Here is a 23,800-nt window from a genome sequence, read left to right on the forward strand (position 1 = left end):
CCTGATTGGGATTCAGCAGGGAGTTGTGGGAGAGATAGGCATGTATCTGAAAAGCAACACATTCAAGGACTTTAGAAAGGAAAGAAAAAAAGGATGGGCAGCAGTTAGCAAGGTAATGGCTGGGTCTTTTGAGGAGGGGGAATAATGACAGTTTTAATAGGGAGGGGACAGTGTCTCCATTACAATGTCTGCTAACATGGGGGCCAGGGAAGTCAGGTGTTCAGTGGGAATAGCGTCAAGCGAGCAGGAGGTGAGTCTAATGGATGAGATGAGCTTGGAGAAGAAATAGAATCAGATAGAAACTTGCAGCACCGAAGGAGGCCATTCGGCCCATTGTGCCTGTGCTGGCAAGTCAAGTTAGTCGGACACGATTTGCCTTCAACAAATCCGTGCTGACTCTCCTTGACTAACCCCTGCCTTTCCAAATGAAAGTTTATTTTGTCCATGATAATGGTTTCCAATAAATCCCCCACTACCAATGTTAGGCTGACTGGCCTGTAGTTTCCTGGTTTATCCCTCTCCCCTTCCTTGAATAGTGGTATAACATTAGCAACCCTCCAGTCCTCTGGCACTACTCCTGTATCCAATGAGCAGTGAAAGATTGTGACCAATGCCTCTGCTATTTCTACCATTGGTTCTTTCAGAAACCTAGGATGCATTCCATCTGGACCAGATGACTTACCAACTTTCAGTAATGCTAATCTTTTTAGTTTGTCTTCTCTATCTATTACTATCCTGTCCATAACTTCCCTCTTAGTGGAACCTTTACATCATCTGCTTCCTTTGTGAAGGCAGATGCAAAGTATTCATTTCATACTATAGCCATGACCTCTGCCTCTACATGAAACTTTCCCTTTGGGTCCTTAATAGGCCCAACTTTTTCCCAAGCTAACAGTTTACACTTACATCCCCGATTTTCATCACTCCACAATTGGCGGCCGTGTCTTCAGCTGCCTAGGCCCTAAGCTCTGGAATTCTCTCCCTAAGCCTCTCTGCCTCTCTACCTCTCCTCCTTTTTAAGATGCTCCTTAAAACCTACCCCTTTGACCAAGCTTTTGGTCATCTGCCCTCATATCTCCTTATGTGGCTCGATGCCAAATTTTGTTTGATAATGCTCCTGTGAAGTGCCTTGGGATGTTTTAATATGTTAAAGGCACTATATAAATGCAAATTGTTATTATATGTTTATAAAATGTTTTAGGGTTCGATTAATTTTGCCGGCTAATCCTTTTTCGTAAACTCTCTGCTTCCTGTATTAACTTTTTCTATTCCCTCCTGTACTTTCCATAATCTTCCTGGTTCGTAACATATCTTGCTCCTGACATTTGTCATAAGCCTCCTTTTTTCTGTTTTAGTTTAACTTTTATTTCCTTTGTCACCCAGGTCACATTAGCTTTGGATGCTCTACCTCTTCCCTTCAAAGGAATATGCCTAGCTTATACCTGAACGATCACTTTCCTGGACCTCCATTGCTCCGTTACTGCTTTACCCTGCAATGGCCTTTTCCAATCTATCTGTGCTAGGACCCCCCTTAGGCCACTGAAATTAGCTCTTCCCCAGTTGAGCATTTTTACCTTTTGATATCTTCTGGTCTCTTTCCATAATTACTTTAAACTGAATTATGTTGTGGTCACTATTAGCTAGATGACACACTCCACGTATCCTACTTTTCCTAAAACCTGATCCAATGCTGCTTCCTTCCTTCTTGGACTGGAGACATACTGATCGAGAAAGTTCTCTCATACACATCATAAATTCCTCTCCTTCCCTACTTTAGCACTGTGTTTTCCCAGTCTATATTGTAGTAATATTAGGAGAATTTAATTACTCTTCTATTTTTGTTACACGCCTTTGAAACTTGCTGACAACTTTGCTCATCTATCTCCTTCTCACTGTTTGGAGCTCTGGGGGAAAAAAAAACTCAATGTAACCACACCCGCTCTGTTCCTCAACTCAAGCCAAATAGATTCAGTCCTAGAACCATCCAGTGTATCCTTTTCTATTCAGAACTGTAACATTATCCTTAATCAATACTGCCACACCACGAGCAGGCATGTGAGGAGATGAGAGAAACTAGAGAGAGGGCTAGGGTTGGGGGGCCTGAGTGAAATCTTGGCTTGGTGGGTAAGGGGCAAGTGGCAGAGGCAGCTGAATGCATGGCCTCTATATTGGTGACAAAGAAATCCATCAGCTCCACATACCTTTTGTTCCAGTGGAGGGGGCAGGGAAGGGGGTTTAAGGAGATGGTTGGTAATGGAGTGACTAATGTGGGAAATTAGGGATCGCATAAGATCCAAGGAGAGAACATATAAATTAGCCAGAAAAAGCAGTAAACCTGAGGATTGGGAGCAGTTTAGGATTCAACAAAGGAGGACAAAGAGATTAATTAAGAGGGGGAAAATAGAGTATGAGTAAGCTTGTAGGGAACATAAAAACTGACTGTAAAAGCTTTTATAGATATGTGAAGAGAAAAAGATTGGTGAAGTCAAGCGTAGGTCCCTTGCAGTCAGAATCGGGAATTTATAATGGGGAGCAAAGAAATGGCCGACCAATTAAATACATACTTTGGTTCTGTCTTCACAAAGGAGGACACAAATAACCTCCCAAAGATGTCAGGGAACATAGGGTCTAATGAGAGGGAGGAGCTGAAAGAAATCAGTATTTGTAGGGAAATGGTGTTGGGGAAATTGATGGGATTGAAGGCTGATAAATCCCTGATAATCTACATCCTAGGGTACTTAAGGAAGTGGCCATAGAAATAGTAGATGCATTGCTGGTCATCTTCCAAAATTCGATAGACTCGAACAGTTCCCATGGATTGGACAGTAGCTAATGTTACCCTACTATTCAAAAAAGGTGGTAGAGAGAAAACGGGGAATTATAGACTGGTAAGCCTGACATCGGTAGTGGGGAAAATGCTGGAGTCCATTATAAAAGATGTAATAGCAGAGCACTTGGAAAACAGTGACAGGATCGGACAAAGTCAACATGGATTTACAAAAGGTATATCGTGCTTGACTAATCTACTGGAATTTTTTGAGGATGTAACTGATAGATAAGGGCGAACCAGTGGATGTGATGTATTTGGACTTTCAGAAGGCTTTGGATAATGTCCCGCATAAGAGATTAGCGTGTAAAGTTAAGGCACATGGGATTGGGGGCAAGGTATTGACTTGGATAGAGAACTGGTTAGCAGATGGGAAGCAAAGAGTTGGAATAAACGGGTCTTTTTCCGAGTGGCAGGCAGTGACTAGTGGGGTACCGCAGGGATCGGTGCTAGGACCCCAGCTATTCACAATATATAATTATCTAGATGAGGGAACTAGATTAATATCTCCAAGTTTGCAGACACGACAAAGCTGGGTGGGCGTGTGTGCTGTGAGGAGGATGCCGAGAAACTCCAGTATGATTTGGACAGGTTGGGTGATTGGGCAGAAGCATGACAGATGCAATATAACGTGGATAAATGCGAGGTTATCCACTTTGGTGTCAAAAACAGGAAGGCAGATTATTATCGGAATGGCAATAGATTGGGAGAAGGGGAAGCGCAACGAGACCTGTGTGTCCTTGTGCACCAGTCGCTGAAAGTAAGCATGCAGGTGCAGCAGGCGGTTAAGAAGGCAAATGATATGTTGGCCTTCCTAACGAGTGGGTTCGAGTACAGGAACAAGGATGTCTTGTGCAGTTGTACAGGGCCTCAGTGAGACCACACCTTGAGTATTGTGTGCAGTTTTGGTCGCCTTATCTGAGGAAGGATGTTCTTGCCATGGAGGGAGTTCAGCGAAGATTCACCAGGCTGATACCTAGGATGGCAGAAATGACGTATGAGGAGAGGTTGGGTCGATTGGGCTTATACTCGCTGGAGTTTAGAAGAATGAGGGGCGATCTCCTTGAAACTTATAGGCCTAGAAATTCAGAATGGGGCGCCAGTCTCGCCTGGGCGCGCCAGAAGTACCACCCCGGAAGGAGCCGCGAGCGCCAGCCCAATATTCAGTTTGAGCGCCCCAAACGGAAGCGTGGCGCTGCTCGAGGCGCCCCGCACCCCTCTTGGGGCGCTGCAACTGAAAATCGCAGCGCAACGTGCCGCAGCGCCACACGCTGCGGCACGGTGCACTGCGGTACTGCAGGCCTTCCTCCCCTTAAAGGGGAGGGGCCTGCTGCAGCGCGATCAGAGATCGCGAGTGCCAGCAAGAGCCCGGCACCAAGAAGTGCCGGGCTCTTGGGACAAAGCCGGCACTACCCGGGGTGGGGGGGGCTCAGGAGGCCGGGGGCGGCAGCGCGGAGAGGTGCTGGCAGGCGGCCAACAACAAAAATGGCCGCCCCGCACACCTCTAATTTGCACCTCTACCGCCGCAGGTAGGGCCCCCTGAACCGGTCGCAGATTGCGACTGGCATTACAGCGGTGGGCGCTACCAAATATCGCGATCAGGGCGGTAGCGGGGCGCTGCGCACACCAATGACTTCATCGGTGGCGGCGCAGCGCTACAGGCTAATGCCGCCATTAGCGCCCCGCTAAATTTAGCGGGAGGCGTGGCCAGTGGCGCTAAACCCACTAAGTGCCCTCTTTGGCCGCTAACTAGTGGCACAGCCCACCGAATTTCTAGGCCATAAAATTCGAACAGGACTAGATGCAGGAAGGATGTTCCTGATGGCTGGGGAGTCCAGGACCAGGGGTCACAGTCTAAAGATAAGGGGTAAGCCATTTAGGACAGAGATGAGGAGGAATTTCTTCACCCAGAGTGTGGTGAACCTGTGGAAATCTCTACCACAGAAGGCAGTAGAGGCCAATTCATTCATTAAATATATTCAAGGAGGAGTTAGAGATATTTCTTAAGGCTAAAGGGATCAAGGGATATAGAGAGAAGACAGGGACAGGGTACTGAATTTGGAGGATCAGCCATGATCTCATTGAATGGCGGAGCAGGCTCGAGGGGCCGAATGGCCTATTCCTGCTCCTATCTTGTATGTTTCTATGAAAAGCCAGAGGTTATATTTGCTCTCCAGGATGATCATGGAGTGGTGGTCAGTTTTGACCCGACTAGATCTGGAAATAGATGGTCAAACCAGTTGCGCACCAGATACACTGACATTTGCGCCGCTTGTTCTTGAGGGATCAAATATAGGTTATATTACTATTTAATTGCTTGTTTATCTTTTGTTAAATAAATGTGCTGACTATTTTAAACCTAAAACCAAGTCTAATGTTATAATGCCCTGTCATTTATTGAGGACAGAAGAGAGAGCCTATAAAGGCACAGGATCATTGCAGTAGCTAAAACCAGGAGCTGAAAGGTGAAGTGTCTCACTTGTGACTACTTTTATTTCCTTCACAGCTCAGATGACAATCTTTTATTATAAATCCAACAAGATTGTAAAACCATATTGTGGGATGCCGGTTGTGCTCAAGTTTTCAAAAACCAGCTGTTTCCTGGTGTGTCACAGCGAAGGGAACAATGTACTGCTCAGGATAGAGGTAACTGTCCAATCTGTTGAACATTTTAGGCTTGTGATTAGCTTCGCTCAGCTGGGTGTCTGATCTGTGGAGAAGCTCATCGCCATGTTGAGTCTCCAAACATATGAAAATGATGGGCAGGAAAAGACCAGCTGGTCTGTCAAGCCTGCCCCACACCATGATGGCCGGTGCATCGTGACTAAACACTCCCTCCCTCGCCCCACAGCAGACCAACAAATCCACACCGCTAGAGTCTGAGTTTCCAATATTAGTTTGTCCAACATGGAGAGCAGGCTGGCGGAGCCAGGACAAAGGCGAAGTGTCCCCGTATACCGGAGCGTAAGCACCCCCCACCCCCCGCACACTGCATGGTGGGCTGTCCGTAGCTTCCCAACCAGGGGTATTGCTTTCAGGGTTATGTGGAGTCGAGGGGGAAGGATCCCAGTTTCCAGGGTTTGCAGCGACAGGTCTACATCGCCAGCTTCTGGTAATAAGGCGGGCTGGCTGGATAATCGCTATTAGTGCCCTGGAACACTAATACAAAGGCAAAACACAGCAGATGCTGGAAATCTGAAATATAAACAGAAAAAGCTGGGAATACTCAGCAGAGAGCAGGATTGGTGGAGAGAGAAACAGAGTTAACGGGGGGAATATTAACCTAAAAAAAGGGCAGGTTGGGGCCGGATAGGAGGTTAGAATTAAAAATCTGAACCCTGACCCCAACTTGCGATCCAAGCCCCCCTCCAACGCTCTGCTCCACCCAACAATCTCCAACCCTCGACCCCCCCCCCCCCTTCGACCAACCCCACCTCGCTAACAATCCATCCCCCCACCCAACAATCTCCTACCCCCATCCACCCTTGACCAACCCCAGCCCGCTAATGATCGGCACCCCCAACAATCTCCAACCCCCGACTCCCCTCTCCAAAGATCCACCCCTGACTCAACCCCACCCCGCTAATGATCTGACCAGAGGCGCCCCCTGCCACCCCCCCCCCCCCTTCCCTGCCTTTCCTCTTTCTCCCATGCCCCTGGCTTGAAGGGCTGAATGGCCTCCTCCAGTTCCTACATTCCAAAATCTGAGACTTTAAAACACGCACTTTCAGACAATGCAATCTGCTGCTTTTGGACCTGGGGCTATGCAAATAGTGTATCACTTCACAAATAAATATCCAGATGTAGTATTTAACCAGTACACGTCACATGAAATTAATGGGAGAAGTGTTCCCTTCTTGATCATGTTTTATTCATGCTCATAAACTGGACTCTTAAGAATGAAGAATTATGTTCATGTTTGTTTTCTTGAATTTAGATTTAATGCTGTTGAGAAACCACTGGAGCTTCTTCTCCCCAATTGGTTTATCATGTCTGCCCAATCCTTCTGTATCTCTCTGTAACCCACTAGCCATCAGGTGGTTTGAGTAACCATGAGAACAACTCACCTTTTCATGCAGTAAAATGCCCCAAGGAGCTTCACAGGAACCATTATCAAACACAATTTGATTCCGAGCCACATGAGATATTCGGCTGGTGCCCAAAAGCTCAGTCAAAGAGATAAGTTAAAGGAGTAAAGAGGCAGTGAGGTTTAGGGAGGTAATTCCAGAGCTTAGGGCCTTGGCAAACGAAGGCTTGGCCGCCAATGGTGGAGCAATGAAAATCGGGGATGTGCCAGTGGCTAGAATTGGAGGAGTGCAGATATCTCCTTGGTGTGGGGAGTGGGTGTGTGTTGGGGGTGCTGGAGGAGATTACAGAGATAGGGAGGGGTGAGGCCATGGAGGGATTTGAAAACAAGGATGAGAATTTTGAAATCGAGGCGTTGCTGGACCGGGAGCCAATGTAGGTCAGCGAGCACAGGGGTGAGGGGCGGACGGGACTTGGTGTGGGTTAGGACAGGGGCAGCAGAGTTTTGGATGAGCTGATGGAGGGAGGCTGGCCACGGATGATAATAACTGTTGATCCCAGTCAGTAAGTTGCACAGTGACGGGAAGAATGTCTTGCCCTCTCAGGAATGTGCCTCCAAGTCCCTGAAGAAGATCACAGAGGATAGTCCAAAATGGCATTTCATCTTCTACATGAAGGAACGGCAGGATGGCACGCTCAGCTTTGAGTCTGCAAAACATCGAGGATGGTTCATCAATAACCAGTGGAAGCAAAGGATTGCTGAAATGAAAAGAACGGTGGAAGAAACGTTAAATGCCGATTTTATCTTTATTTTGGTAAAGATCTGAGATTGGCTGTTGGTGGCTGTGGATGAGAATGTAACGATGCAATATGAATTATTTTATTGATGTACTTTTGTTGTACCTTCATCCCGCCACAGAGATTTTTTAAATGATTATTTTCCAGTGCTCACTGCAGCACCCGTTCCTGTAGCCTATCGATCCATTCCATAATAAGCATCAGAGGTCAGAAAGGAGAAAGTGACTAAGAGGTAGCCAGTGACGGCGCCAGTTACTGTGAGCCACAACCTGACCGGCGGCCAGTGATGGTGCCAGTTACTGTAATCCACAACGTGACCAGCGGTCAATGACGGTGCCAGTTACTGTGAGCCAGAACGTGACTGGCAGCCAGTGACGGTAGCAGTTACTGTGAGCCCGAACGCAATACATTTGAGCTATTGTGAAGTACGTGTGTGCTGTGTCTTTATTCACTCCTTCAATGAGAGAGCTTACACGTTAACATATGTAAGAAGTCACACAACAGCAGGTTATAGTCCAACAGCTTTATTTGAAATCACAAGCTTTTGGAGTGCTGCTCCTTCGTTAGGTGAAGTGGTTGTGATTTCAAATAAAGCTGTTGGACTATAAACCTGCTGTTGCATGACTTCTTACATTTGTCCACCCCAGTCCAACTCCGGCATCTCTACACCACGTTAACATATAGCTGCGAGCTTCTTGTTAATATTGCTTACCTTGAGGCACACTCTAAAAATTTTCCAATTTTAGTGACCATACACACAGACTAATTGCACATGGTATGATGACAAGGTGCAAGATGTTATTATGTTAAGAATGAATTGATAGACACAGTGAAACTAAGGAATCATAGAGGTCCAGTTACAGGGGCATCCACTGCAGACCCAACTTAAGCTGGCAATGAATAATAAAAATGAATCTGAAGAATAAGCATTTCCAACCTGCTTGCTTTCTAGCTAACAGACAGTGGCAGGAAAAGAGGTGTGAGTTAAGAGTGTGCTGGGGTTACTACTGAACCATTGCCCGAGAGAGACTTCAGACTGAATGGCTGGCACAGAACTGTGCAAAAACTTCAAAACTACCTGATCTGAAACACATGAGTTATATGCTTCAGCAAACAAACCATTTGACACATATAGCAAATTACCAGCCTGTGTGAATTAACAATATCAATATATAAAAGGATGAAATCTCGAATGAGCTTAAGCTGTATCTCTGCACCCTTATACAGAGAGACGTCACTATAAACGTCTAATTCCTGCTGAATTCAGCAGAAGCCTTGAAATGTTCAAATGTGTAACTTAAGGCAATGAATAAGGGTGAGTACACATCTTCATTTCTCCATCTCTCTCAACATATGGCAACAGTCCTTCTCCCTACTCCAATAATCTCAGCAATCCATGCCCCTCCATCACATCCTCTCCACCCAGCACATGGGCACACGAGACCACCTCATTCTTAGTACCTCATCCTTGATCCCTTCACAGCAGATGCTACCAGCACGCACAGTTCCACTTGCGAACAATTTTCTCACCTGGCTCCTTCACTCGCACTCTACACGCACACTTTCAATTCAACACCTCCCCATTGTGATGGCCTCATGCTTTTTCTCCCTCAGCATAGGACAGAAGCATAGGCAGAAGCCCCACATATCTCCACTCTCTGTGTTGCTGTCAGGAACAGACAGTGTGAGAACCCCAGTGTTGGGGGAACAGATGGTGCATAACCCCATGTGTAGGGGGAACAGTGAGTGTGAGACCCCCTGTGTTGGGAACAGAGTGTGCGAGACTCCTGTGTTGGGGAGCAGACAGTGCGAGACCCCCTGTGTTGGGAACAGAGTGCGCGAGACCCCTGTGTTGGGGAACAGAGTGTGTGAGACCCCGTGTGTTGGGGAACAGTGAGTGTGAGACCCCATGTGTAGGGGGAACAGTGAGTGTGAGACCCCCTGTGTTGGGAACAGAGTGTGCAAGACCCCCTGTGTTGGGGAGCAGACAGTGCGAGACCCCCTGTGTTGGGAACAGAGTGCGCGAGACCCCTGTGTTGGGGAACAGAGTGTGTGAGACCCCGTGTGTTGGGGAACAGATAGTGCGAGACCCCCTGTGTTGGGGAACAGAGGGCGCGAGACGCCCTGTGTTGGGGAATAGAGTGCGCGAGTCCCCCTGTGTTGGGGAACAGAGAGTGTGAGACCCCCTGTGTTAGGGAACAGAGATTGCAAGACACCCTGTGTTGGGGAATAGAGTGCGCGAGACCCCCTGTGTTGGGGAACAGAGAGTGTGAGACCCCATGTGTTGGGGAACAGACAGTGCAAGACACCCTGTGTTGGGGAACAAAGAGTGCAACACACCCTGTGTTGGGGAAAAGACAGTGGGAGAACCCCTGTCATGGGGGAACAGACAGTGCGAGACCCCCTGTCATGGTGGAACAGAGAGTGCGAGACTCCCTGTGTTGGGGAACAGAGTGCAAGAACCCCTGAGTTGGGGAAAAGGGAGTGCAAGACACCATGTGTTGGGGAACAGACAGTGCGAGATCACCTGTGTTGGGGAACAGAGTGCGCGAGACCCCTGTGTTGGGGAACAGAGTGCATGAGACCCACTGTGTTGGGGAACAGAGCGTGCGAGACCCCTGTGTTGGGGACAAGTGAGTGTGAGAGCCCCTATGTTGGGGAACAGACAGTGCGAGATCCCCTGTGTTGGGGAACAGAGTGCGCCAGTCCCCTGTGTTGGGGAACCGACTGTGCGAGACCCCCTGTGTTGGGGAACAGAGAGTGCCAGACCCCCATTGTTGGGGAAGAAACAGTGCAAGACCCCCTGAGTTGGGGAACAGAGAGTGCAAGACACCCTGTGTTGGGGAACAGAGAGTGCGAGACACCCTGTGGTGGGGAACAGAGAGTGCGAGACCCACTGTGTTGGGGAACAGACAGTGCGAGATTCCCTGAGTTGGGGAACAGACAGTTCGAGATCCCTTGTGCTTGGGAACAGACAGTGCAAGACCCACTGTGTTGGGGAACAGAGAGTGCGAGACTCCTTATGTTCGGGAACAGACAGTGCGAGACCACATGTGTTGGGGAACATTCAGTGCAAGGCCGCCTGTGTTGGGGAACAGTCCATGCAAGACCACCTGTGTTGGGGAACAGAAATTTCGATAACCCCTGTGTTGGGGATCAGGGAGTGCGAGATGTCCTGAGTTTGGGAACAGAGAGTGCAAGATCCCCATTTGTTGGGCGAGCAGAGAGTGCGAGATCCCCTGTGCTGGGGAGCCGACAGTGCGAGACCCCCTGTGTTGGGGACCAGACAGTGCGAGACCCCCTGTGTTGGGGAACAGAGATTCTGAGACCCCCTGTGTTGGGGAACAGTGAGTGCGAGACCCACTGTGTTGGGGAACAAATACTGCGAGATCCCCTGTGTTGGGGAACAGACAGTTTGAGACCCCTTGTGTTGGGGAACAGACAGTGCAAGACCCCCTGTGTTGGGGAACAGATAGTGCGCGACCCCCTGCGTTGGGGAATGGAGAGTGTGAAACCCCCTGTGTTGGGGTACAGAGGGTGCGAGACTCACTGTGTCGGGGAACAGAGAGTGCGAGACCCCCTGTGTTGGGGGAACAGACAGTGCAAGACATCCTGTGTAGGGGAACAGAGAGTGCGAGACACCCTGTGTTGGGGAACAAAGAGTGCGAGACCCCCTGTGTTGGGGACCCCCTGTGCTGGGGAAACAGACAGTGCAAGGCCCCCTGTGTAGGGAAACAGAGAGTGCGAGACACCCTGTGTTGGGGAACAGAGAGTGCAAGACCCCTTGAGTTTGGGAACAGACTGTGCAAGATCCCCTGTGTTGGGGAACAGACAGTGCGATAACCCCTGTGTTGGGGAAGAGACTGTATGAGACCTGTGTTGGGGAACAGACGGTGTGAGACCCCCTGTGTTGGGGAACAGAGATTGCGAGACCCCCTTTGATGGGGAACAGAGAGTGCAAGACGCCCTGTGTTGGGGAACAGACAGTGCGAGATCCCCTGTGTTGGGGAACAGACAGTGTGAGACTCACTGTGTTATGGAGCCAACAGTGCGAGACCCCCTGTGTTTGGGAACAGACAGTGCAAGACAACCTGTGTTGGGGAACAGCAAGTGCGAGAACCCCGTGTTGGCGAACAGAGAGTGCGAGATCCCCTGTGTTGGGGAACAGAGAGTGCAAGATCCCCTGTGTTGGGGAACAGACAGTGCGAGATCCCCTGTGTTGGGGAACAGAGAGTGCGAGATGCCCTGTGTTGGGGAACAGACGGTGCGAGATCCCCTTTGTTGGAGAACAGACAGTTTGAGACTCCCTGTGTTAGGGAACTGACAGTGCGAGACCCAATGTGTTGGGGATCAGACAGTGTGAGACCTCCTGTGTTGGGTAACAGACAGTGCGAGACCCCCTGTGTTGGGGAACAGAGAGTGCGAGAACTCCTGTGTTAGGGAACGGAGTGTGCGAGAACCCATGTGTTGGGGAATAGACAGTGCGAGACACTCAGTGTTGGGGAACAGAGAGTGTGAGACCCCCTGTGTTGGGGTACGGAGAGTGCAAGACCCCCTGTGTTGGGGAACAGTCCGTGCAAGACCCCCTGTGTTGGGGAGCAGAGAGTGCGAGACCCCTTGTGTTGGGGAACAGACAGTGCGAGACCCCCTGTGTTGGGGAATAGAGAGTGTGAGACCCGCTGTGTTGGGGAACAGACATTGTGAGATGCCCTTTGCTGGGGAACAGACAGTGCGAGACCCCATGTGTTAGGGATCAGACAGTGCTAGGCCTCCTGTGTTGGGGAACAGTGTGAGACACGCTGTGTTGGGGAAAAATCTGTGCGAGATCACCTGTGTTGGGGAACAGAGAGTGCGAGACTGCCTGTGTTGGGGAACATTCCGTGCAAGACTGACTGTGTTGGGGAACAGAGAGTGCGAGACCCCCTGTGTTGGGGAACAGAGCGTGCAAGACTCCCCTGTTTTGGGGAACGAAGAGTGCGATACCGCCTCAGTGCAAGACCCCCTGTGTTAGGGAACAGTCCATGCAAGAACCCCTGTGTAGGGGAACAGAGAGTGCGAGACACCCTGTGTTGGGGAACAGAGAGTGTGAGACCCCCTGTGTTGGGGAAACAGACAGTGCAAGACCCCCTGTGATGGGGAATAGAGAGTGCGAGACCCCCTGTGTTGGGGAACAGACAGTGCGAGATCCCCTGTGTTGGGGAACAGACAGTGTGAGACTCACTGTGTTTGGGAACTGAAAGTGCGAGACCATCTGTGTTGGGAACAGAGAGTGTGAGATCCCCTGTGTTGGGGAACAGAGAGTGTGAGATGCCCTGTGTTGGGGAACAGACATTGCAAGATCCCCTTTGTTGGGGAACAGACAGTTTGAGACTCCCTGTGTTGGGGAACAGAGAGTGTGAGAACTCCTGTGTTAGGGAACAGAGTGTGCGACAACCCATGTGTTGGGGAGCAGACAGTGCTAGACCCACTGTGTTGGGGAACAGTCATTGCGAGACCCACTGTGTTTGGAAACAGACAGTGCGAGACCCCCTGTGTTGGGGAACAGAGAGTGCGATACCCCCTGTGTTGGGGAAAAGTCTGTGCGAGATGCCCTGTGTTGGGGAACGGCGAGTGAGAGAATGCGTGTGTTGGGTAACATTCAGTGCAAGACCCCCTATGTTGGGGAACAGTCGGTGCAAGACCCCCTGTGTTGGGGAACAGAAATTGCGAGACTGCCTGTGTTGCGGAACAGAGAGTGTGATACCCCTTGTGTTGGGAAACAGAGCGTACAAGACCCCTTGTGTTGGGGAATAGACAGTGCGAGATCCCCTGTGTTGGGGAACAGACAGTGCGAGATGCCCTGTGTTGGGGAACAGACGGTGCGAGATCCCCTTTGTTGGAGAACAGACAGTTTGAGACTCCCTGTGTTAGGGAACTGACAGTGCGAGACCCAATGTGTTGGGGATCAGACAGTGTGAGACCTCCTGTGTTGGGTAACAGACAGTGCGAGACCCCCTGTGTTGGGGAACAGAGAGTGCGAGAACTCCTGTGTTAGGGAACGGAGTGTGCGAGAACCCATGTGTTGGGGAATAGACAGTGCGAGACACTCAGTGTTGGGGAACAGAGAGTGTGAGACCCCCTGTGTTGGGGTACGGAGAGTGCAAGACCCCCTGTGTTGGGGAAGAGTCCGTGCAAGACCCCCTGTGTTGGGGAGCAGAGAGTGCGAGACCCCTTGTGTTGGGGAACAGACAGTGCGAGACCCCCTGTGTTGGGGAATAGAGAGTGTGAGACCCGCTGTGTTGGGGAACAGACATTGTGAGACGCCCTTTGCTGGGGAACAGACAGTGCGAGACCCCATGTGTTAGGGATCAGACAGTGCTAGGCCTCCTGTGTTGGGGAACAGTGTGAGACACGCTGTGTTGGGGAAAAATCTGTGCGAGATCACCTGTGTTGGGGAACAGAGAGTGCAAGACTGCCTGTGTTGGGGAACATTCCGTGCAAGACTGACTGTGTTGGGGAACAGAGAGTGCGAGACCCCCTGTGTTGGGGAACAGGGCGTGCAAGACTCCCCTGTTTTGGGGAACGAAGAGTGCGATGCCGCCTCAGTGCAAGACCCCCTGTGTTAGGGAACAGTCCGTGCAAGAACCCCTGTGTAGGGGAACAGAGAGTGCGAGACACCCTGTGTTGGGGAAACAGACAGTGCAAGACCCCCTGTGATGGGGAATAGAGAGTGCGAGACCCCCTGTGTTGGGGAACAGACAGTGCGAGATCCCCTGTGTTGGGGAACAGACAGTGTGAGACTCACTGTGTTTGGGAACTGAAAGTGCGAGACCATCTGTGTTGGGAACAGAGAGTGTGAGATCCCCTGTGTTGGGGAGCAGAGAGTGTGAGAACTCCTGTGTTAGGGAACAGAGTGTGCGACAACCCATGTGTTGGGGAGCAGACAGTGCTAGACCCACTGTGTTGGGGAACAGTCATTGCGAGACCCACTGTGTTTGGAAACAGACAGTGCGAGACCCCCTGTGTTGGGGAACAGAGAGTGCGATACCCCCTGTGTTTGGGAAAAGTCTGTGCGAGATGCCCTGTGTTGGGGAACGGCGAGTGAGAGAACACGTGTGTTGGGTAACATTCAGTGCAAGACCCCCTGTGTTGGGGAACAGTCGGTGCAAGACCCCCTGTGTTGGGGAACAGAAATTGCGAGACTGCCTGTGTTGCGGAACAGAGAGTGTGATACCCCTTGTGTTGGGAAACAGAGCGTACAAGACCCCTTGTGTTGGGGAATAGACAGTGCGAGACACTCAGTGTTGGGGAACAGAGAGTGTGAGACCCCCTGTGTTGGGGTACGGAGAGTGCAAGATCCCCTGTGTTGGGGAACAGTCCGTGCAAGACCCCATGTGTTGAGGAGCAGAGAGTGTGAGACCCCTTGTGTTGGGGAACAGACAGTGCGAGACCCCCTGTGTTAGGGTTCAGACAGTGCTAGGCCTCCTGTGTTGGGTATCAGACAGTGCGAGAACCCCTGTGTTAGGGAACAGAGTGTGCGAGAACCCCTGTGTTGGGGAGCAGACAGTGCTAGACCCACTGTTTATGGGAACAGTCATTGCGAGACCCCCTGTGTTTGGGAACAGACAGTGCGAGACCATCTGTGTTGGGGAACAGAAAGTGCGAGACCATCTGTGTTGGGGAACAGAGAGTGTGAGGAGACGTCCTGTGTTGGGGAAAAGAGAGTGTGAGACACCCTGTGTCGGGGAACAGACAGTGCGAGACCCGCTGTGTCGGGGAACAGACAGTGCGAGACCCGCTGTGTCAGGGAACAGACAGTGCGAGACCCCCTGTGTCGGGGAACAGATAGTGCGAGACCCGCTGTGTTGGGGAAAAGTCTGTGCAAGATCACCTGTGTTGGGGAACAGAGAGTGCGAGATTGCCTGTGTTGGGGAACATTCCGTGCAAGACTGATTGTGTTGGGGAACAGAGATTGTGAGAACCCCTGTGTTGGCGAACAGAGAGTGCAAGACCCCCTGTGATGGGGAACAGACAGTGCGAGATCCCCTGTGTTTGGGAACTGACAGTGCGAGACCATCTGTGTTGAGGAGCAGAGAGTGCGAGATGCCCTGTGTTGGGGAACAGACAGTGCGAGATCCCTTGTGTTGGGGATCAGAGAATGCGAGAACTCCTGTGTTTGGAAACAGATAGTGCGAGACCCCTTGTGTTGGGGAGCAGACAGTGCTAGGCCCACTGTGTTGGGGAACAGTCATTGCGAGACCCCCTGTGTTGGGGAACTGTCATTGCGAGACCCCCTGTGTTTGGAAACAGACAATGCGAGACCCCTTCACAGAATCACAGAATCACAGAAACCGCACAGTGCAGATAGAGGCCATTTCGGCCCATCGAGCCTGCACCGACACATATCCCACCCGATTCCCCATAACCCCTACACCAACACATATCCCACCCTATCCCCGTAACCCCACGTATTTAATCCCCCTAACACTAAGGGTCAATTTATCATAGCCAATCAACCTATCCCGCACATCTTTGGACTGTGGGAGGAAACCGGAGCACCCAGAGAAAACCCACGCAAACACGGGGAGAATGTGCAAACTCCACACAGACAGTCACCCGAGGCCAGATTCGAACCCGGGTCCCTGGCACTGTGAGGCAACAGTGCTAACCAGTATGCCACCGTGCTGCCCTGTGTTGGGGAAAAGTCTGTGCGAGATCCCCTGTGTTGGGGAACAGACAGTGCGAGACCACTTGCGTTGGGGAACAGAGAGTGCGAGACTCCCCTGTGTTGGGGAACAGAAATTGCGAGAGTGCCTGTGTTGTAGAACAGACAGTGTGAGACCCCTTGTGTTGGGAAACAGAGCGTGCAAGACCCCTTGTGTTGGGGAATAGACAGTGCGAGACACTCAGTGTTGGGGAACAGAGAGTGAGAGACCCCCTGTGTTGGGGTATGGAGAGTGCAAGATCCCCTGTGTTGGGGAACAGTCCGTGCAAGACCCCATGTGTTGGGGAGCAGAGAGTGCGAGACACCTTGTGTTGGGGAACAGACAGTGCGAGACCCCCTGTGTTGGGGAATAGAGAGTGTGAGAGCCATTGTGTTGGGGAACAGACATTGCGAGAAGCCCTTTGCTGGGGAACAGACAGTGCTAGGCCTCCTGTGTTGGGTATCAGACAGTGCGAGAACCCCTGTGTTAGGGAACAGAGTGTGCGAGAACCCCTGTGTTGGGGAGCAGACAGTGCTAGACCCACTGTTTATGGGAACAGTCATTGCGAGACCCCCTGTGTTTGGGAACAGACAGTGCGAGACCATCTTTGTTGGGGAACAGAAAGTGCGAGACCATCTGTGTTGGGGAACAGAGAGTGCGAGACGTCCTGTGTTGGGGAACAGAGAGTGTGAGACACCCTGTGTTTGGGAACAGTCCGTGTAAGACCCCATGTGTTGAGGAGCAGAGAGTGCAAGGCCCCTTGTGTTGGGGAACAGACAGTGCGAGACCCCCTGTGTTAGGGTTCAGACAGTGCTAGGCCTCCTGTGTTGGGTATCAGACAGTGCGAGAACCCCTGTGTTCGGGAACAGAGTGTGCGAGAACCCATGTGTTGGGGAGCAGACAGTGCTAGACCCACTGTTTATGGGAACAGTCATTGCGAGACCCCCTGTGTTTGGGAACAGACAGTGCAAGACCATCTGTGTTGGGGAACAGAGAGTGTGAGACGTCCTGTGTTGGGGAAAAGAGAGTGTGAGACACCCTGTGTTTGGGAACTGACGGTACAAGACCATCTGTGTTGGGGAACAGAAAGTGCGAGACCCCCTGTGTCGGGGAACAGACAGTGCGAGACCCGCTGTGTTGGGGAAAAGTCTGTGCAAGATCACCTGTGTTGGGGAACAGAGAGTGTGAGACTGCCTGTGTTGTGGAACATTCCGTGCAAGACTGACTGTGCTGGGGAACAGAGAGTGCGAGACTCCCTGTGTTGTGGAACAGAGAGTGCGAGACTCCCCTGTTTTGGGGAACGAAGAGTGCGATGCCGCCTGTGTTGGGTAACATTCAGTGCAAGACCCCCTGTGTTGGGGAACAGTCCGTGCAAGAACCCCTGTGTTGAGGAACAGAAATTTGGAGACCGCCTGTGTTGGGGAACAGAGAGTGCAAGACATCCTGTGTTGGGGAACAGAGAGTGCAATACCCCCTTTGTTGGGGAAGGGACAGTGCGAGACCCCCTGTGTTGGGGAACAGACTGTATGCGACCCCCTGTATTGGGGAACAGACAGTGTGAGACCCCCTGTTTTGGGGAACAGAGAGTGCGATACCGCCTGTGTTGGGTAACATTCAGTGCAAGACCCCCGGTGTTGGGGAACAGTCCGTGCAAGAACCCCTGTGTTGAGGAACAGAAATTTGGAGACCGCCTGTGTTGGGGAACAGAGAGTGCGAGACCCCCTGTGTTGGGGTACAGAGAGTGCATAAACCCCTATGTTGGGGTACAGATAGTGGGTGACCCCCTGTGTTGGGGAACCCACAGTGTGAGAGCCCCTTTGTTGGGGATCAAAGTGCGAGACCTACTGTGTTGGGGAAACAGACAGTGCAAGACCCCCTGTGTAGGGAAACAGAGAGTGCGAGACAACCTGTGTTGGGGAACAGAGAGTGCGATACCCCCTTTGTTGGGGAAGAGACAGTCCAAGACCCCCTGTGTTGGGGAACAGACTGTATGCGACCCCCTGTGTTCGGGAACAGAGAGTGCGAGACCCCCTGTGTTGGGGAACAGAGATTGTGAGACCCCCTGTGATGGGGAATAGAGAGTGCGAGACCCCCTGTGTTGGGGAACAGACAGTGCGAGACCCCCTGTGTTGGGGAACAGAGATTGTGAGACCCCCTGTGATGGGGAACAGACAGTGCGAGACCCCCTGTGTTGGGGAACAGACAGTGCGAGATCCCCTGTGTTGGGGATCAGAGAATGCGAGAACTCCTGTGTTTGGAAACAGATAGTGTGAGACCCCTTGTGTTGGGGAGCAGACAGTGCTAGGCCCATTGTGTTGGGGAACAGTCATTGCGAGACCCCCTGTGTTGGGGAACAGTCATTGCGAGACCCCCTGTGTTTGGAAACAGACAGTGCGAGACCCCTTGTGTTGGGGAAAAGTCTGTGCGAGATCCCCTGTGTTGGGGAACAGACAGTGCGAGACCGCTTGTGTTGGGGAATAGAGAGTGCGAGACTCCCCTGTGTTGGGGAACAGAAATTGCGAGACTGCCTGTGTTGTAGAACAGACAGTGTGAGACCCCTTGTGTTGGGAAACAGAGCGTGCAAGACCCCTTGTGTTGGGGAATAGACAGTGCGAGACACTCAGTGTTGGGGAACAGAGAGTGAGAGACCCCCTGTGTTGGGGTATGGAGAGTGCAAGATCCCCTGTGTTGGGGAACAGTCCGTGCAAGACCCCATGTGTTGGTGAGCAGAGAGTGCGAGACACCTTGTGTTGGGGAACAGACAGTGCGAGACCCCCTGGGTTGGGGAATAGAGAGTGTGAGACCCGGTGTGTTGGGGAACAGACATTGCGAGACGCCCTTTGCTGGGGAACAGACAATGCTAGGCCTCCTGTGTTGGGTATCAGACAGTGCGAGAACCCCTGTGTTAGGGAACAGAGTGTGCGAGAACCCATGTGTTGGGGAGCAGACAGTGCTAGACCCACTGATTATGGGAACAGTCATTGTGAGACCCCCTGTGTTTGGGAACAGACAGTGCGAGACCATCTTTGTTGGGGAACAGAAAGTGCAAGACCATCTGTGTTGGGGAACAGAGAGTGCGAGACGCCCTGTGTTTGGGAACAGAGAGTGTGAGACACCCTGTGTTTGGGAACTGACAGTGCAAGACCATCTGTGTTGGGGAGCAGAGAGTGCGAGACACCTTGTGTTGGGGAACAGACAGTGCGAGACCCCCTGTGTTGGGGAATAGAGAGTGTGAGACCCATTGTGTTGGGGAACAGACATTGCGAGAAGCCCTTTGCTGGGGAACAGACAGTGCTAGGCCTCCTGTGTTGGGTATCAGACAGTGCGAGAACCCCTGTGTTAGGGAACAGAGTGTGCGAGAACCCCTGTGTTGGGGAGCAGACAGTGCTAGACCCACTGTTTATGGGAACAGTCATTGCGAGACCCCCTGTGTTTGGGAACAGACAGTGCGAGACCATCTTTGTTGGGGAACAGAAAGTGCGAGACCATCTGTGTTGGGGAACAGAGAGTGCGAGACGTCCTGTGTTGGGGAACAGAGAGTGTGAGACACCCTGTGTTTGGGAACAGTCCGTGTAAGACCCCATGTGTTGAGGAGCAGAGAGTGCAAGGCCCCTTGTGTTGGGGAACAGACAGTGCGAGACCCCCTGTGTTAGGGTTCAGACAGTGCTAGGCCTCCTGTGTTGGGTATCAGACAGTGCGAGAACCCCTGTGTTCGGGAACAGAGTGTGCGAGAACCCATGTGTTGGGGAGCAGACAGTGCTAGACCCACTGTTTATGGGAACAGTCATTGCGAGACCCCCTGTGTTTGGGAACAGACAGTGCAAGACCATCTGTGTTGGGGAACAGAGAGTGTGAGACGTCCTGTGTTGGGGAAAAGAGAGTGTGAGACACCCTGTGTTTGGGAACTGACGGTACAAGACCATCTGTGTTGGGGAACAGAAAGTGCGAGACCCCCTGTGTCGGGGAACAGACAGTGCGAGACCCGCTGTGTTGGGGAAAAGTCTGTGCAAGATCACCTGTGTTGGGGAACAGAGAGTGTGAGACTGCCTGTGTTGTGGAACATTCCGTGCAAGACTGACTGTGCTGGGGAACAGAGAGTGCGAGACTCCCTGTGTTGTGGAACAGAGAGTGCGAGACTCCCCTGTTTTGGGGAACGAAGAGTGCGATGCCGCCTGTGTTGGGTAACATTCAGTGCAAGACCCCCTGTGTTGGGGAACAGTCCGTGCAAGAACCCCTGTGTTGAGGAACAGAAATTTGGAGACCGCCTGTGTTGGGGAACAGAGAGTGCAAGACATCCTGTGTTGGGGAACAGAGAGTGCAATACCCCCTTTGTTGGGGAAGGGACAGTGCGAGACCCCCTGTGTTGGGGAACAGACTGTATGCGACCCCCTGTATTGGGGAACAGACAGTGTGAGACCCCCTGTTTTGGGGAACAGAGAGTGCGATACCGCCTGTGTTGGGTAACATTCAGTGCAAGACCCCCGGTGTTGGGGAACAGTCCATGCAAGAACCCCTGTGTTGAGGAACAGAAATTTGGAGACCGCCTGTGTTGGGGAACAGAGAGTGCGAGACCCCCTGTGTTGGGGTACAGAGAGTGCATAAACCCCTATGTTGGGGTACAGATAGTGGGTGACCCCCTGTGTTGGGGAACCCACAGTGTGAGAGCCCCTTTGTTGGGGATCAAAGTGCGAGACCTACTGTGTTGGGGAAACAGACAGTGCAAGACCCCCTGTGTAGGGAAACAGAGAGTGCGAGACAACCTGTGTTGGGGAACAGAGAGTGCGATACCCCCTTTGTTGGGGAAGAGACAGTCCAAGACCCCCTGTGTTGGGGAACAGACTGTATGCGACCCCCTGTGTTCGGGAACAGAGAGTGCGAGACCCCCTGTGTTGGGGAACAGAGATTGTGAGACCCCCTGTGATGGGGAATAGAGAGTGCGAGACCCCCTGTGTTGGGGAACAGACAGTGCGAGACCCCCTGTGTTGGGGAACAGAGATTGTGAGACCCCCTGTGATGGGGAACAGACAGTGCGAGACCCCCTGTGTTGGGGAACAGACAGTGCGAGATCCCCTGTGTTGGGGATCAGAGAATGCGAGAACTCCTGTGTTTGGAAACAGATAGTGTGAGACCCCTTGTGTTGGGGAGCAGACAGTGCTAGGCCCATTGTGTTGGGGAACAGTCATTGCGAGACCCCCTGTGTTGGGGAACAGTCATTGCGAGACCCCCTGTGTTTGGAAACAGACAGTGCGAGACCCCTTGTGTTGGGGAAAAGTCTGTGCGAGATCCCCTGTGTTGGGGAACAGACAGTGCGAGACCGCTTGTGTTGGGGAATAGAGAGTGCGAGACTCCCCTGTGTTGGGGAACAGAAATTGCGAGACTGCCTGTGTTGTAGAACAGACAGTGTGAGACCCCTTGTGTTGGGAAACAGAGCGTGCAAGACCCCTTGTGTTGGGGAATAGACAGTGCGAGACACTCAGTGTTGGGGAACAGAGAGTGTGAGACCCCCTGTGTTGGGGTATGGAGAGTGCAAGATCCCCTGTGTTGGGGAACAGTCCGTGCAAGACCCCATGTGTTGGGGAGCAGAGAGTGCGAGACACCTTGTGTTGGGGAACAGACAGTGCGAGACCCCCTGGGTTGGGGAATAGAGAGTGTGAGACCCGGTGTGTTGGGGAACAGACATTGCGAGACGCCCTTTGCTGGGGAACAGACAATGCTAGGCCTCCTGTGTTGGGTATCAGACAGTGCGAGAACCCCTGTGTTAGGGAACAGAGTGTGCGAGAACCCATGTGTTGGGGAGCAGACAGTGCTAGACCCACTGATTATGGGAACAGTCATTGTGAGACCCCCTGTGTTTGGGAACAGACAGTGCGAGACCATCTTTGTTGGGGAACAGAAAGTGCAAGACCATCTGTGTTGGGGAACAGAGAGTGCGAGACGCCCTGTGTTTGGGAACAGAGAGTGTGAGACACCCTGTGTTTGGGAACTGACAGTGCAAGACCATCTGTGTTGGGGAACAGAGAGTGCGAGACCCCCTGTGTTGGGGAACAGAGAGTGCGAGACTACCCTGTTTTGGGGAATGAAGAGTGCGATACCGCCTGTGTTGGGTAACATTCAGTGCAAGACCCCTGTGTTGGGGAACAGTCCGTGCAAGACCCCCTGTGTTGGGGAACAGTCTGTGCAAGAACCCCTGTTTTGGGGAACAGGAATTGCGAGACCGCCTGTGTTGGGGAACAGAGAGTGCGACATCTCCTGAGTTGGGGAACAGAGAGTGCAAGATCCCCTGTGTTGGGGAACAGTGATTGTGAGACCCACTGTGTTGGGGAACAGAGAGTGCGAGAACCCCTGTTTTGTGGAACAGAGAGTGCAAGACCCCCTGTGTTGAGTAACAGAGAGTGCAAGGCCCCAGTATTAGGGAACAGACAGTGTGAGACCCCCTGTGTTGGGAAACAGAGCGTGCAAGACCCCTTGTGTAGGGGAATAGGGAGTGTGAGACCCACTTTGTTGGGGAACAGACAGTGCGAGACCCCCTCTGTTGAGGAACAGAAAGTGCGAGATGCCCTGTGTTGGGGAACAGAGAGTGCAAGACCCCCTATGATGGGGAACAGAGATAGCGAGACCCCATGTTTTGGGGAACAGAGATTGCGAGACCCCATGTGTTGGGAAACAGAGCGTGCAAGACCCACTGTGTTCGGGTACAGAGAGTGCGAGACCACCTGTGTTGGGGAACAGAGAGTGCTAGACCCCCTGTGTTGGGGTACCGAGAGTGCCAGACCCCCTGTGTTGGGGAACAGACATTGCGAGACGCCCTTTGCTGGGGAAGTAAGAGTGCGAGACCCCCCTGTGTTAGGGAACAGAGTGTGTGAGAACCCATGTGTTGGGGAGCAGACAGTTCTATACCCACTGTGTAGGGTAACTGTCATTGCGAGACCCCCTGTGTTTGGGAACAGACAGTGCGAGACACCCTGTGTTGGGGAACAGCAAGTGCGAGAACCCCTGTGTTGGCGAACAGAGAGTGTGAGACCCCCTGTGTTTGGGAACTGACAGTGCAAGACCATCTGTGTTGGGGAACAGAATGTGTGAGACCATCTGTGTTGGGGAATAGAGAGTGCAAAACGCCCTGTGTTGGGGAACAGAGAGTGCGAGACACCATGTGTTGGGGAACAGAGATTGCGAGATGCCCTGTGTTGGGGAACAGACAGTGCGAGACCCCCTGTGTTGGGGAACAGTCTGTGCGAGACCCCCGATGTTGGGAAACAGACAGTGCGAGAACCACTTTGTTGGGGAACAAAGAGTGCGAGACCCCCTGTGTTGGGGAAGAGAAAGTGCAAGACCCCCATTGTTGGGCGAGAAGAGAGTGCAAGATCCCCTGGGTTGGGGAACAGACAGGGCGAGACCCCCATTGTTGGGGAAACAGAGAGTGTGAGACCCCCTGTGTTGGGGATCAGACAGTGCAAGACCCCCTGTG

At 52.0% G+C, this 23,800-nt stretch overlaps 1 protein-coding gene across 2 annotated transcripts in view; it reads left to right on the forward strand.

The window, feature by feature from the left end:
• The window catches only part of LOC147107466 (uncharacterized), a 47,410-nt gene extending 38,409 nt beyond the window's left edge, over positions 1–9,001 (forward strand). For both annotated transcript variants that reach the window (XM_086006520.1, XM_086006519.1), the window contains 2 exons: positions 5,334–5,473; positions 7,459–9,001. In XM_086006520.1, coding sequence (XP_085862646.1) covers positions 5,334–5,473; positions 7,459–7,680 — 362 coding nt within the window. In that variant the 3' untranslated portion in view covers positions 7,681–9,001. The remainder of the gene's footprint in view (positions 1–5,333; positions 5,474–7,458) is intronic.
• The last annotated feature ends 14,799 nt before the right edge of the window (positions 9,002–23,800 follow it).

Source organism: Somniosus microcephalus, chromosome 14 (genome assembly GCF_052327205.1).
Source record: "Somniosus microcephalus isolate GS21.2 chromosome 14, FLI_Smic_1.0, whole genome shotgun sequence".
In the NCBI taxonomy this organism is placed as follows: domain Eukaryota; kingdom Metazoa; phylum Chordata; class Chondrichthyes; order Squaliformes; family Somniosidae; genus Somniosus; species Somniosus microcephalus.